The sequence below is a fragment of the Diadema setosum genome, chromosome 2 (assembly GCF_964275005.1).
Source record: "Diadema setosum chromosome 2, eeDiaSeto1, whole genome shotgun sequence".
In the NCBI taxonomy this organism is placed as follows: domain Eukaryota; kingdom Metazoa; phylum Echinodermata; class Echinoidea; order Diadematoida; family Diadematidae; genus Diadema; species Diadema setosum.
Window position 1 is genome coordinate 27,860,592 of NC_092686.1, and position 15,944 is coordinate 27,876,535.

General features: G+C 38.1%; 1 protein-coding gene across 1 annotated transcript; it reads left to right on the forward strand.

Moving 5' to 3' along the window:
• The first annotated feature begins 249 nt into the window (after positions 1-249).
• Positions 250-11,435, forward strand: LOC140246252 (dolichyl-diphosphooligosaccharide--protein glycosyltransferase subunit 1-like). The gene is made up of 12 exons (XM_072325709.1): positions 250-590; positions 2,945-3,006; positions 3,564-3,762; positions 4,519-4,629; positions 5,015-5,221; positions 5,842-6,034; positions 6,455-6,554; positions 7,022-7,160; positions 8,066-8,185; positions 8,637-8,772; positions 9,618-9,727; positions 10,294-11,435. Exons 1-12 carry the CDS (start codon positions 354-356, stop codon positions 10,474-10,476), a joined length of 1,797 nt encoding a protein of 598 aa, XP_072181810.1. The 5' UTR covers positions 250-353; the 3' UTR covers positions 10,477-11,435.
• Positions 11,436-15,944: the final 4,509 nt, after the last annotated feature.

The following is a 15,944-nucleotide window of genomic DNA, read 5'->3' on the forward strand; positions in this document are numbered from 1 at the left end:
AAAAACCCAAAAAAAATAACTTTGTATTTTGTAGGAGCCTCAGGCCCTTGGATTAAAAAAAGCTGGAGGAGTTGCATGTTCGTTCGCTCGGTCTCTCTCTAACCCGGAAGTGAATGAGATATCCCGTGCTCGTGCATACGTGGCTTCCCTTGGCTTGCTCGCTGGCGAATGATCGACGATTCACGAATACTGTACGCAGTAAACGGTAAACGCATCTAGATCTACAGCTCCTTGAATGAACTCAATGCAGAGGCGAATCCTTTGCCGCTGACCTCTTCGTGCCTACTGAGGGACCTGGAGGAGATCTCAAAGCAATCCTTTTTCATCTTGCCGATTCCTCAAAAGAATCCAAGATGATTAGGTCATTTTTAATCATTTGTACTTTAGCTGTCTCTTTAGCAGCAAAACAAGAGACAGTCAACGCAGATTTGATAAATACGAAGGTTGAGAGGACAGTTGACATCGCATCACAACTTGTGAAGATATCGTCAGCAGTAACTGTCGAGAATGGTGGCAAAGCTCCAGCAGGATCTTTTCTTTTCGCTGTGGAAACCACCCTCAATGAAAAGATGTCTTTTGTTGGGGCCACTGTAAGTACAAAAACAGGTTCCTCTCCTATTTCATGGTCCAAATCTATCTCTTTAATCAGTTTCTCATCCATTGACCTACATTAAATTACACATATGGGACTAAAGATGCTTGAATAATGTTGGGCGGCTGCCTTGCCAAGCTAAAGCCTCCCTGACCTGGATCCTGATTCTGGAGGGGGCCTCCTGAATTCAAATGTTGAGTATTCTTTCAAATTCGAACAGCATATGTACATAAAAGCCTTCCTCTTCCTGATTTTGGGGACTTCTCGTCGTCTTTCGCTGGGTTCGGATGGTCATGATCAAAATGATGATGGTTAACCCCCTTCTTATAAATGTAGGTAACGCTATAACGGACTCGACATAGGCCTAGAACGTCTATATCGTTCTTTTCTAACTAAGCTTGATGGCAATTACTCTTTCAAATTTTCCTGAATTTGATATTATCATTAATGCAGTTAGTATAAAATGAGGAATGCGAATGTTTGCGTGCATTTTAATTTCTGAATTTCATAAGAGCAAAAATATTTGCGAAATAAAATGTACCGATATGTGAAAGTTCTTGTCTAAAACACTATTCACTATACACACTGTACACATTGAATGTTACAGGCAAGTCACAAAAATTTGATGCCGCGAAAAAGGCTGTCGGCCGGCTCCAATTTGTGAAAATTTCAAGCCTGAAATGAAATTGATGTGCATTGTCATTGCATTTAATACTAAACAGTCATTATCTTTTGGCTTCTGTATCTGTATGGTTGGTTTGGGGGACTTGGAGGAGAGAAAAGTGAAGAAAAGGTGGCTTCAAAACATTTTGCTTGCCCGATGTGGGCAAGCATTGCTTTCTTATTCCGAAACACTTGCCCGGCTTCTGCACTCATCTTTGGCAATCAGACAAGTGCTTATGTAGCACCGTGCTCTGAATCATCATAGTTCATACTTGTATTGGTCAGTCTTCACTTTGAGTGTGATTAGAACTGGATTCTTGCTGACCTGCACCATCTTCCAGGGACAGCGACAGTCCAACAGTGCAGAAAGTGTTGGTGTAAACCCCTAGCCGAGTGTTATTTAAGTCATCCTACAGCTCTCTTGAGTCTGGAGGAAAGGAAGACATGTCCTTCCAAGAGATCCCAACCACCTGCACATGTGACTGCTGTGGCTGTGGTGGTATTCTCACCAATTTTATCCACATAATACCCAACCTTTGGCAGGGCTGCATACTGACCCATTTTTTCTACTTGCCCGACTTTTTTGTCAGACCAGTAGGTGCCCAGTGTTTCCATTTTTCACTGGTCAATTCCTGAAAGAGTTACTGGTCCTATAGTGGTTTTTTAATGGTCAGGGACTGTCGCACCAGTGCGCAGTGCCAGTGTGCAGCGTTGCGTTTAGTTACATAATGATCCATTGCTGGGAATACAGGCGACTCCAGTTATAACAAAGACCTTGGGACTGGCAGTTTTCTTTTGTTATATTGAATTTTATTACCTCCGCCAAGGGAGGAGGTAAATGTTTTTGTTACCGTTGGTTTGTATGATCGTTACCGTTGGGTTGTATGTTCGTTAGTTAGTTAGTTTGTCCGTGTGCAAAATAACTCAAAAAGTAGTTAGCGGATTGGGATGAAACTTGCAGGAAAGGTTAAGAATGACACAAGTAACAAACGATCAACTTTTGGTAGTGATCCGACAATTTTGGGGGAATTTATGAAGGATTTTTGATATTTTGGCAGGTAGGGTCAATGAACTTGGGAGTTCAGGCTGCGCGTATTTGAGGTTTGCATGCGTGCACTAAAGTGCGTGCTCTAGTTTCTGCTAGGGCGAGGCGCGCCGTGCAGCTGAGGGTTTATGACGTAACAAAAGCTTTATTGGGAAATCGGGCGACTTTCAGCAGACAATGCTATAAGTATGTATGGGTGGAAATCACTGATATCTCTATGGAAGAAAAAGATCGGTGGTGGAAATGAGCTGTATGCTTGGCGGAGGTCTGCGCTCTCAGAGTGCCTCTCTAGTTATAGTGTGTAAAGATGTGTAGATGATAGTTTTTTAACTGAAACTTTTGCTACTTTGTTGTGACAAGAATTTCATTATTACCATGTTCAATTTAATTGACTTTATAACCTGCTGAAACGTAAATAAATGCATGAAGAAATTAAACAAACATTTAATTCTACAATATTGCATCTCTCCTTTTTTCATGACAGCAGTTTCAAGTGTCTTTTTTTTGTTTGTAAATAGAACATTTACTATATTTAGGCCAGACTTGCTGATGATCAACCGTTTGCTGAGAAATATGACAGAAAACTTAGTCTTTAGCTTCTTCGATTGAACGTATGGCATGGCTTTATATTCTCTTTGTTTTAGACTGGCTCAGGAGAAGATCAAGTTACTCTTGCTGTTGCTGCTGCTAGTGTCAAAGGCCAAGAGTAAGTATAAACAAAATTAGCGAAATCTTTGCATCTCATTTTATACAGTAGGTCATCGCTATCCTTGACAGCAATGTCATCTTAGATAAAGGGTTGTACATAGCAAGAAACTAAAAAAAAATTGTAATTTTCTTTCACCCCAATTTTTTTTTTTTAAATTCACAGCCAGCTTTGATTGTGAACTATGTACTGTAGATGTAAACCTGTTTTCCACATGATGATGTAGCTTCAAAAAAAAAAAAAAAAAAAAAAATGAATCTATTTGTTCTTTTCCTATCAGAAAGAAAGGTTTGATCTCATGTTTTTGTTATTTAACATTTTATATTATTTTTCCACAAAACAACATCAACGTAATTGCATTGATTTTAGTGAGCACATTCTATATTCATTATTATCTTTTTTTTTTTTTTTTTTACAGCTAGTTTGATATTTTGTTTCTTACAGCTGCCTTCCATTGACTGGCACAAGCTGAAATATTAGAAAATTAGCTAGTAGTGTGTCAATGTGTCTTAAATGAGCTATGGATTTATATTACCATCTGTTCCCTTCTCTTTCAGGGGAGTACCATTCTACAGTGTCAGGCTGGAAAACCCACTGCAGGCTGGTGGCAGCATTGATGTCACCATAGAAACCATTTTTGCCCACTCTCTTCGACCATACCCAGCCAGGATCACTCAGAGTGAGAAGCAGTATGTGGAGTTCATTGGCAATGTCTACTTCCTGTCACCGTACACTACCAAAACACAGACAACTAAGGTAAAATATATTGGTCTTTACTGTCATACACATGAAAGCAAAGCAGATGTATGTAATGGTTTTGATACCTTTGTCTGAATTTTGGTCCAGATTGTGACTCAGCGCTGAAGTTGATGCAATAGATTGATTCTGTAATGTATTCAGACTTTATGCATGCTTTGTACACAAAAATTGCTGTTAGCAACCACAAAGCTTGCTGGAGGCTTGCCCTACCTAACTAACAACTAAGTGATTTCCTGCCTATGGGACATAATGGGAGGAAGCAGGTGTATGAAATGATTCATTACTAGGTTGAAGGAAAAGAAACGTCCATAAATTGTAAACATTGCCAAAACGGTCCATTAAAGCATTTATGCCATATCCAGTCAGATTAGATATTTTGGACAGAGAATCAACGTCTGCTGACATAATGACATGAAGTATATGAATACTGTAGAAGTTGAAATTTTTGCAATGGTTTTATTTTATTATTAGTACCTACTATTACTAATAGTACCTACTGTACAGCAACCATGCTGCCTGGGCTATGATAACTAGACCCTTGTGACCATGAAATTAACGACATGCAAAAATTTCCGACAAGGAGCAATTTACAAAAATATCTCTGTACCCACAAAAATTTCATCTCATACAGAAGTAATGTTAGAGTTCCCAATTAGTCTGCCATCAGTTGATATATTTCCAGACTTTTTGTAATTCAGTCACAGAGTTCTGCCCATCTGATGTGAGGTTCTGTGTTTTTTTTTTTTGTTCCAGGTGCTGATTTCCTCCAGCAATGTTGAATCTTTCAACAAGGTGAATCCAGTCTCTCACAGTGAAGACAGCATCACCTATGGTCCCTATGAAGATGTGGCACCAATGACTCCGGTGAGAGAAATGTTCAGATTCTGTCAAAGAGTTGAATTACATTGACCCTTTTGTATAATGTATCGGTTGGAAGGAATGCATATCAATTTTGCTGTTGTGGTGTGTGCCCTTGGAGCCAATATTATCTTTTGTATTCTCTGCAAAAAGAATGATGTGTCACTTCTGTTGGGCATGGGGGGGGGGGGGGATCTGATGGTGTTTAGGTGGATAAGATAAGATACATATGGCAGTTGATTGCCATAGAGACCTTCCCTTTTGATGGAAGGTTGGTAAGCATGTACCTCCCGGCTTGTGTCAAAGTTTTGTGTGTAATGCCACTCTGTTGAAAAAAAAAAATATGCTCCTCATTTCAAATCGTTGTCTTGTCCATCTAATGATCCAACAGGAGGCACTGAAGGTCCACTATGAAAATAACTCCCCTTTCCTTACGGTGACCACTATGACCCGCGTCATTGAGGTCTCCCACTGGGGCAACATTGCGGTCGAGGAGACGGTCGATGTCAGCCACACGGGGGCGCTGTTGAAGGGGTCGTTCTCCAGGTACGACTACCAGCGTACCCAGGACGGATATTCCTCCATCAAATCATACAAGGTGAGATGCTCCACTGGTGCTGTTTGTCATCTGCTAATTTTTAACCAGAATTCATTCTGACAAATCTACCCCCAAGAAATTGTGATTTGATCTGTATCTCTGATCTTGAATGTGCAAATTCCAAATTGTTGGCAAGACTCATAGCACCTAAAACCTACTTCTGGCATGTATTGTACATATACATGTATTTATGTATCCTGCCATGAAATTCTTTCCTGCTTGTTGATATGATATTGATATTTTGATAGCGGATGGTCTTTTTACAATCTTCAACTTTTGTCTGTTTTTGTCAGATTTGAAAGTGTATAATGTTCAGAGTAAATGAACGTATAATGTCTTATGCGTACCTTTGTACAAGCTCAAGTAAGTGGGTTAATATAATGGCAGGGGATATCCAGAGAGCATGATCATAATCGTTGAACCTGTATCAAACTGCTTTACAGCAACAGCTGATTAGATACATTAATTTTGGAATGAGTCACAATTTCATTGTCAGTCAATTATAGCAGTAGTCAAGACCAACTATCATTGTATCATAAGTAAACACTTTAGTAGAGGTTACAGAGGAGGAGTATTTGGGTTAATGTTAAATGTTCGCTATTTTGACATTTGGTTGACAGACCATCTTGCCCGCCGCCGCCCGTGATGTTTACTATCGTGATGAGATCGGCAACATCTCCACCAGCAACCTCATCGAGCATGACGATTACGTTGAGGTGGAGCTACGACCCAGGTTCCCCCTCTTTGGTGGCTGGAAGACCCATTACTACATGGGTTACAACCTTCCCAGCTATGAGTACCTCTACACCTCAGGTGAGTAGGTCTTGTCCCTGCCCCCCTGATATGTTGTTTCAGTACATTAGTGAGTATGTCCATTTCTGAGCTGTAGAAATACTTAGGCAGTAGCCCAAAAAGGGAAATAATTTCCCTGTCACTGTTACCAAGAAAATAATACTGGGTAAATGATTTTAAACTTCAATTTTCAGGCTGTTCTTTCTGTTTTCTCTTCTTTTTTTTTGTAATTGTGATGACAGAATTGAAGATAGATTTGTGTAAAATATCCTTTAGTTTGTGTTATCTATAGTATTTTAAAGAAATTATCCCCTAGGAATGTTTATTGATATCTTGACAGAAAATTGACGTGCCTAGGAGGGACCAACACCAATTTGGTTAACTAGTCTGCTGTGAAAGATTACACTGTGTATGAATTTGTTGATTTTCCTTTTGACACAGGTGATAACTACATCCTAAAGATGCGCTTCTTGGACCACATCTATGACGATATGAATGTGGATGAACTGATAGTGAAGATAATCCTCCCTGAGGGATCAAAGTAAGTAGGATCTATGTTATCCATATCCTTTGTGAATTTTCCTTTTCTTTTTGTTAGCTTTATTGTCTTGACCATTCCTTGTCTATTCTTTCAGGAATTTTACTATTGAAGAGTAGAGGAGTTTTTTGTCTTGAGCTACAAGCGTTAATGTGTTTGATTAGGCCGCCTGACTGTATTACATCAGTTATATTTGGTGAATAATTTATTTATATATATTATATGAGGCACTCTGCTATTGATGTCTGTGTTCATTGTACAAGAAATTTTTTTTTTTTTTGGTTTAGTAATTAATCATTATGTGTTCTATGTGTGCCCATATAATTAATTATCAAACCGGAATCAGTTACATCAGATATATTTGATGTCTTGACGTAAGACGCCTCTATTCTTGATGTCCTTATTTTTAGCATAAAAAGAGTCCGTATTGTTTGATAATGAATAATTTTGTGTTCTATGTCTGCCCATAGGAATATCAAACTGGAAACCCCATACCCAGTGAAGCGAGCTGCCGATGAGAAACACTACACCTACCTGGACACCATTGGACGCCCCGTTGTCGTTGCCTCCAAGAGGAACTTGGTGGAGCAGCACATTGCAGACTTTGAGGTAAATCACAATATACCTTGATAAATATTGGTTCATCACTGGTCATTTGCTGTTTGCAGTGTAATTGTTGCATATGCTGTGAAAGTTGCAGATGACCATTGTATGACCTAATAGAACTAAAAAGAAATTCAATTTGGTAGATCTCAATTATGCTAGCCTGTACACACATCAGATATTGCCATAGACATTTGCATTGCAATCGCGTCGGACAAGAGTCACCTTTTGTGATATGGGAGCCAAGCATTTACAGTACAAGTAAATGCGTCCATGTTCGTACAGTGTACGTACCAAAAGAGGGCAGTTTAACGCTATAGGGCAGTTTTGGTACTGCAGGGCTGCAGGCAATTGTTGAATTTATGCCCCCAATTTCAATCAATCAGAATCGAGGATTCATCAGATGAGATATGTAGAAACAATATTCACAGTAAACCAGCCTACGGATTGGTCATTTAAAGGAATGGTTAGATTGGGGATTCAACTTTTAACTTTTTTGCAAGATACATAGTGACCACTTTATATGAAATGTTAAAGAGCATACAATTCTATGAGGAATTCAGAGTTTACTTGATGAAAATCAGTTTTGAAATGGCTGAGATATCCAAAAATAAAAGCGATCCTAATAAGGACCCATCTTTTATATAGGATCGTTTTGTATCGGAAATCTCAGTCATTTCAAAACCAATTTTCATCAAATATACTTTGAATTCCTCTTAGAATTATATGCTCTTTCATGTTTCATAAGAAGTTTCTCATTATCCTCCCCCCCCCAAAAAAAAAAAAAATAAATAAAAAATAAAAATTAAGAAATATCATCAAAACGTTGGAAACCTGAAGCCCCATCTCAGCCAAAACTGTAACATCCCTTTCATCATGACGTTTGCTATGATCTCCTTCTCCTCTTGCAGCTCCACTACACTTTCCAGAAGTTGCTTCTCCTCCAAGAGCCACTCCTGGTGGTTGGAGCTTTCTACCTCCTCTTTGTCACCATCATCATCCTCGTCCGCCTCGACTTCTCCATCTCCAAGGTAAGCGACTAATGTTTGATGAGCGAGTTGCAAGTGCTCGTGTAGATGTTTGCAGAAAGACCTCTTAGAGCACATGTATTGTATTGTGACAGGAAAGAGAGATGATTTTGAAGTAGCAGATTTGTAGATTGGATCAAACAGTTGTTAAAGGATGTTTGAAGTGTGTAATGCTCGGCATCATCCATAAATAATGTTCAAAATGTTTCGAATTTTATTACATGATCTCGCTTGTATTGTAATAGGATTAGATAAAATGGGCAACAAGCATATGAATTTTTCCTTATCTGCATGAAGTGAGAGCTGGCTGTTATCTGTCACATGGAACAGTAGAGTGGAAAATATTTTCGATTTGATGCAAAGCTCTGCAGAGAATGCTGTGGCTGTTATGGGAGATGATATTTGGGTTTCCATCACTATTATCTGTCTCGCCCTTGTGTCCCTCCCACCCCAGGATGAAGTGTCCGAATCCCGCCTTAAGGTGGCCAGTCTCGTGGAGGAAGTGGCTTCCCAGCAGGCCAAGCGCGGCCGCCTCACCAAACGCTACGAGGACGCCATCAGCAAGTTCAAGTCCACCAAGGACAACAACAGTGAGCATTTTTCTCTTTTTCCATTTCATTTGAAAAAAAAAATAATAATAATCTTCATATACATTGTACTGTCTTGGTGAAATTTTCAAAACAGGCCATACATATCCTATTCATGTACAGTGATGTAAAGAAAATGTACCTCAGGGTTCCATTTCATGTTACAAATGATCAACTTGCACAAACATTAGATTATCATTATGGCTATTGGGTACCGCTCCAGGTGATATCTCTTATGATATTATTTAGACTTCAAATAATGTGTTTGAAAAGTTTCTGTTATCCATCTTTCTGTGTCATACATTTTGTAGAATTTGGCCTGTGTTCTTGAGAACATCTTCCATTGATCAATTACAAGTGTAGATGATAATGATGCAAGGGTTTATTGTTCATTTGGGAGCGACCTAACTGTAAAAGATGTTTCTTTATGTAATTCTTGGTGGTAACACTTGTGTGTTACATTCTTATACACAATGTCATGATTTATCTCACAAGTCATTTTACAGTTTTAGTGAATAACAAAAATGTTGAATTGTGGTCTGGGATGTGCAATATTCAAATCAAAGTTTGATGAAGTGTCTCTTTTTTGGTTAGATGTGTGAACTTTGAACACAGTTTGTTGTATGTTATATGTAAAAATCATATTTATGATGCATGTCCTGTGAATTGTGATTATATTTCTGTTTGATGTCATATGTGTTTTTTTGAGAATTGAAATGAAAAAAATTTCCTTATGGAATATAAATTAAAAATTGAAATTCAAAGACCTGCCGTGTTCAGATTGTGTCCTCTTGAGACTGAATGCGGGATTCAAAATCATTCTTTATCCCATTGCTCTCCACTCTCAGCTTTCCGCACCACCTTGAAGAAGCTGGACGGTGAGCACCGTGCTGCCACTGATGCCATCAAAGAGGTTCTGGCCTCCATCAACAAAGAGAGTGCTGAGGTTGGAGATAAGGTACGTTTGCATCACAAATGTAAACAGGACTTACTGTATGCGTCATATGTTTAGCGAGTCTAATTTTTCGCGAATCAGGATTTCCCAACAATTGTACAAGTGTTTAAATTTGCTATTGCGGAGCACAGTAATGAACGGAGAAATGTGTGCAAACATGTTGCATTCATGTCGGGATCAAAGTAATTTTTTTTTTGTGTTGTTAAATTTGCTAATAGCACCATACTCGATAAATTCATTAAAAAAAATTGATATACATTGTATATGGTGTATTCTGTAGATATGCATGTAGCAAGTGTAATGTGTATGAACTCTTGCACTTTGACAAACAACAAGGACTTCTGTAGGCATGTGGCAAGAATAAAGTGTAAGAACACATTCAGTGTGACAAACATAGGATGATATTTTGTCGTTGTGTCTCCATGGGATTATATGTGCTGAAATGTACTTCACGTGAGTGCTAGTTAATAAAATAAAACACTGTTCATTGTCAGCAATGATGGAAAAAAACAGAAAAACAATAGATATGCAATGTTGTTTCTGTATGCCTCCCACACGTTGCTCTGCAGGTTGGAGAAATCCAGAAGCTGAGTCGCCAGCACAAGGAGCTGATCCAGTCGGCCATCACCAACGCCGAAAAGGTCGTGGCCGGAAAATTCACCAAGGGTCAGTATGTGGACGTGGACAAGGCCACGACGGCTAAACGCAATGAGCTGGAGGCAAAGATTGAGTCCATCCTCGCAAGTCTTTGAAATTTGAAATATCACTATAGATTGGCACACTGTTAGAGATTTTAGGATAATACTGAAGAAAAAAAAAAGCAACAATTTTCTTTCTTGATTAGAAACAGACTCATCCTAAAAGAGACAGAAAAATCAAGCAACAGGTAGATGTACAGTTTGATGTCAGGGTTTGTTTGGTATTAAAAAAATTCTGCTTCTTCCTCACCCTCTGCATATTTAAGTTTCAGTAGTGTAGTTAGTTTCTTATGTCAGCTGTGAAAAGTGCAAGGGCAGAATTGGAGGTTCATCTGTATCTTTTGCTTAGCATTATGAAAAAGGCATGATGTATCACAAAGTTGTGCTGTTCATTACACACCTCTATCATGTCACTATGTATGTTTTTTTTTATTTTTTATTTTTTATTATAAAACAAAAGTTTGCATCTGACAAGTTTCATGCACAGTGCAGGATGACCAGAGAACTTGGTTTCTGCTTGACAGGACTTGTGCTCCTGTTTTCAGAGGACATGATAAATGTTAAAAGCTCAATTTGAAAACTTAGACCTTGAGGTGTTTGAGACAGAGTTGTACATGTACAGTCAAAACCTGTGTGTAATGGTCGTGAAGGCAGTCGGTGGAAAAACTATCACCACTATTAGAGTGGACGTCAGCATACAGTTACAATTATGATAATATAATTATGATAATATTAATGCTTCTGTGTGGGGAATTGGAGAGGAGAGGGACTTCTGAATAGCTTGGGCAAATTTGTGTATGCCGGTGATCAATGAATGAACGTATCATATCATGGATACATGGAATTCTTTTCAAAAGGTGTGAGGACTGAATAAAAAGATGAAGAAAACATTCCAAAGTGTAACTAATTCACCAAGAGCCAGTTTATGCAAGTGATACTGATATAATTTGGCATGTGCCTTCATTTCCCCTGTGATATCATTTGACAATAAAATTGGAGTATGAAACATTTAATCTGTTTTCTTGGCTGCCTCATGTAAATGAGGTTACTTTGGTGGTGTGTGTTTGCAAGGAATGCAAGTATGAATTTAGTGGGACAAGGAACAATTTACACTATTAATGTTGCTTAATTATTTTTCTCATGCATGGTTGTACATGTGCACAGTTTGAATATGAGATTTCATTGTTCTGTACACCCTGCAAAACACACACACACACACACACACACGCACGCACACACACACACACACACACACACACAAGGCAAGCAGATGGCATGATTACAGACAGGTTTTTAAACACACAGTGCAGGAGAAAAGCCTAAATTTTAGGAACCTTCTGGTGTCTTTGACTACCCTTTTGATACAATGTATGTGAAATGCATGCCTTCATTGAAGGTGAATCTGCATAGTAAAATCCAGTGACGATTAAAGGTAGGGGATACCTTTTACAGACCTCCCAAAATGCAGCAAAACATTAAATATGAACCTCAGGGGACTTGTTTAGGCCACTGCTGAGAAATTTGGAAGTCAACAGTTATCTACAATTTGAATAATGCACAAAACTCAACTACTCAGTAGTTCTGTGTGTCAGCCACACTTAAGCTTTTTTGTTGCAGTCTTCTGTATTTTTTTTTTTTATCTATAAACACAAATCTAAAAGTATAAGAGCTGATGTAATAACATAGAGAGTGTGTGGCAAGAATGTATATAGAAATGTTTGTAAGTTTTGATGAACTTTCTTCACAAAATATACATGATGGACACACATGCAGTGCATGGGTCTGCAAAGGTAGCCTAGTAATGTACTGGAATTTACGGTGAGCCCCGAAAAAAAATTCAATTCAAAATCTAACGGTCAATAAAAATGTACTAAATGTTACCTTCCACTTTCAATACTTTATGGGAGTTTCTAAAATGATACTCTCTTCAACATACCACTGTATTTATACAACTCTTCATTTAAGGCATGCAAATTGGGATTCCCTACCTTTAAGGCAGTGAAGCAAAACAAGAAATGAATAAAATCGTAAAATTTTTAATTGCCTGAAATTGAGCTGAGACAATATATCTTCACATAGTACATGTATACAGTATGTTCCCCCCCCCCCCAAAAAAAAAAAGAAGATACCGTTGGATTTCCGCATTGAAAACTTTAAATATGATTAACTTACTGAATGCTATTTCAGGGTCTACACATAAAACATCTTACCTAGATTTTGTAGAAAACCCCATTCAATTTGGTTATGTGGCCACAGAAAAATGTGGAAATCTGTAAAGCATGTCTTGGGTCTGTTTCTTCCAAGTTCAGCTCTTGAATGCTCTTGGAACTACATATTAATGCGTGACCACAATGAACAGAACTTGGAGGGAAGTGATTTTTGACATGCTCTACAAAGATCCTCATTTCTCTTTGACCGCTGAAGCAATTCGGATGGGGTTTTCTCTAAGATGTGGGCAATAAGTTAGAGTTTCATACCCTGAAATTGTACAATTGTATTAGGATTGGACCACTGTTTTTAAAGTTATAGTTGCGGAGGGTCCTGTTTTTGTTGTTGGTGGTTTGTGTTTTTTTTTTTTTTTTTGGGGGGGGGGGGGCGGCACACAGTATAGTAGCACAAATTTTCCATATGTGTAATTTCTATACGTTACTTAAAAACTTCAACTGGTCATGTTGTGTGGAAAACTAATAAGGAGAATTGGCAAGTGATGTCCCTAGCAAAGAAGCCTACCCTATGAGCCTGTCTTGTGTTTCAAACAATCATATTTTTTTTTTATCTGATTACTTATTTTCCCGCTTTATTGTCTTCCATTTGTTATGTTCACATGCATATACAGCTATATTATATATATATATATATATATATATATATATATATATATATATATATATATATACATATACATATATATATTTAATATATAATGCATACATAATATTTCTGTCTGTGGGTGATATACTTGATTGTATTTTTCACACATGATGAGGTACAAGTAGAACATAAAATTGGAGCAAAACAACGCAATTAATATTCAAAACATTCTGTATTTCATCGTAGAAATTATGGCCATATATACAAGCAAACACAAATCTAAAGCACGTACAACAGGGAGCAAGAAGTCAACTCTCAAAATAAATAACAAGTTCTATCTCCCACCAAATGCGGTTGTAAAAATGCTAAGGCCTGTGCAGTCCATAAGTCTATAAACACAAAATGCCCAAACCCCTTTGAATATAAATGAGCATACAATTCTGATGATGTAGAAAGCAGATCCCTTAGCAAAAACGACACACTGCAATATACACTGCAATGAATTTCTAAGGCAGGTCTGTGATTGCTTATAGAAAAGGGTATTTGATTCGATTGAAATAACTTTTTCTCTGATGAAATTCTAGTGCTGGGTTTCAGATTTTATATCGCTGTCTGTTCGCCGATTGCGCGCAAAAAGCCCGCGGGAGAAGCGTTTCCCTGATTCTCCAAGGATGTGGATAGCACCGGCGATTTTCTTCGGTCTCCCAGTCCGGGGTCGAATAGCCATCGCCTTCAAGTGCATAGTTGAAATATTTCCCCTGATGACATCTCCACCAGTCGGAGGATATCGCATTATCCTCGGCCGCTGGAAGTCCATCGGTAGCTTGGAATTTGAGGAGAGGATTCACAGACCACATCGTCTCTATCGCCTTTTTGTTTTGTCTTGTTTTCGTGGTTTTTTTTTTTGTTTTTTTCAATGACACACAGAAAATCCATTTACGCTCAACATACACAAACATGCAACTAGTCCCTGGACTCCAGCGACGTTTCTCCTATTTATTACATTCCTGATGGACAGCTCTAGATGGATTCAATTCCAGCACTTTAACACATTCATGATTGTCACTTGTGGAACAATCAATGCATGTATAATAAGGCAACTGGTGCTCAGATTTCCCATACGCATGATAGAAAAGAATAAAGCATACATCACAACGTACTCCCGAATGACAAGAAGAGTTATTATTAACATACAGCAATGCAAGTGGGTCAAGTTTCTCGTAAGCGAGACTCCAAGCAAAATAGACTAGAAATTAAGGTCGACTGCTCTTGTTTGTTAGGTGGTGGTGTTTTTCTTTCGGGGGGTACATGAAAAAAAAAAGTGTAAAAGCATTCATGATTTCACCTCCCTGGTTTTATATCAAAAATCAAAAGAAGTTTACTTCTTTCGGAGAAGATAAGAAAAACAAAAACAAAACAACCTCCAAGTGATTACAATTCAAGATCCTGCCGAAGTCTGCAGCGTGAATTGATGTCGCACTTTCGGTGTATTCATACTGCAGAGGCCCCAAAGAACGCTAAATCATAATCGAAGGCACGTGCTAAAAAAATCACTTCAGACCCACTGGCATCAAAACAGTATGTTCACGGAATATCTTGAGCGATATTCACTCGGATTTAATTTCTGCATCAAAGTCTGTAGACAGCTATCCATTCTCTTTACTGTTGTCGGACGTATGCATGTCAATCTCGCATTCCTTTTAACTTTTCTTATATTGCTCATTCATCGTTAGGCAAGAAATTGCGTTCATAATTCTGACATTTTTCTTCTATTTTTACCCCAAGTCGTAATGCATTCTTCTCTTCAAGCGTATACTTGACCACAAATGACATCATCGCCACAGTATACACCGACTGTTCACTAATTTCTGTTGATCAGAATTTAAGAACCAGCCTACGTTCCGAGTTTTTATGAAAGACCAAAAATAGAACATAACACGTCATAATAACTCTCAAACAACACAAACCGACCTAATAGACAACGTAGGCAAGTAAGCGAGCGAATGGTGTTCAAATTCTGTCCATTATTTACACAAACAAGCTAGATAGAATAGATTTACAATAAACTGAAACAAAATAGACAATCTGATTCTGTTGTACTACATAACAGATGATCGCCCGGGAGTTTGTTCTTCCTCTCAACTAGTGTGCAAGCAAATTATATAAGAAAATACCAACATCTGTTACACTTCTATTTATTCTATCTACGCGACGTAATATTGACAACTTATATCAACAGTATATCCGTATATAACTCTTTCATCTAATCAACTATTGCAGAACTATCAACAATGAATAGCAGAGATCACTCCAGATACATTATCTTCCACACAGTATTCGGTTAAATTTGGAATAACAAAAAATCCGAGATGTTAGCATATTCGGAGCAACTGAAATTCGATTACTAGAAGAACTGCATTGTGAAGACACTGGAAACTTTAGAAAGACATTTAATCACAATATTCAGTTTTTCAGTTTACAAAAAAGACGTTACTAACTGTAAATGCTGATGGGAATAACATCAGCATGTCAATAACATGGAATTGTTAACAATAATAATGTGTTGTGAATAGCACAGCATGATCAGCATAATACACGAACGGAAATCCTTATCTTCATGCACCGGACAAGACAAACCAAAAAAATGGGGCAAACGCTATATTCCAGATACCGATTTTCCCTACACACTCTTGGAATTGTTACTCTCGAAA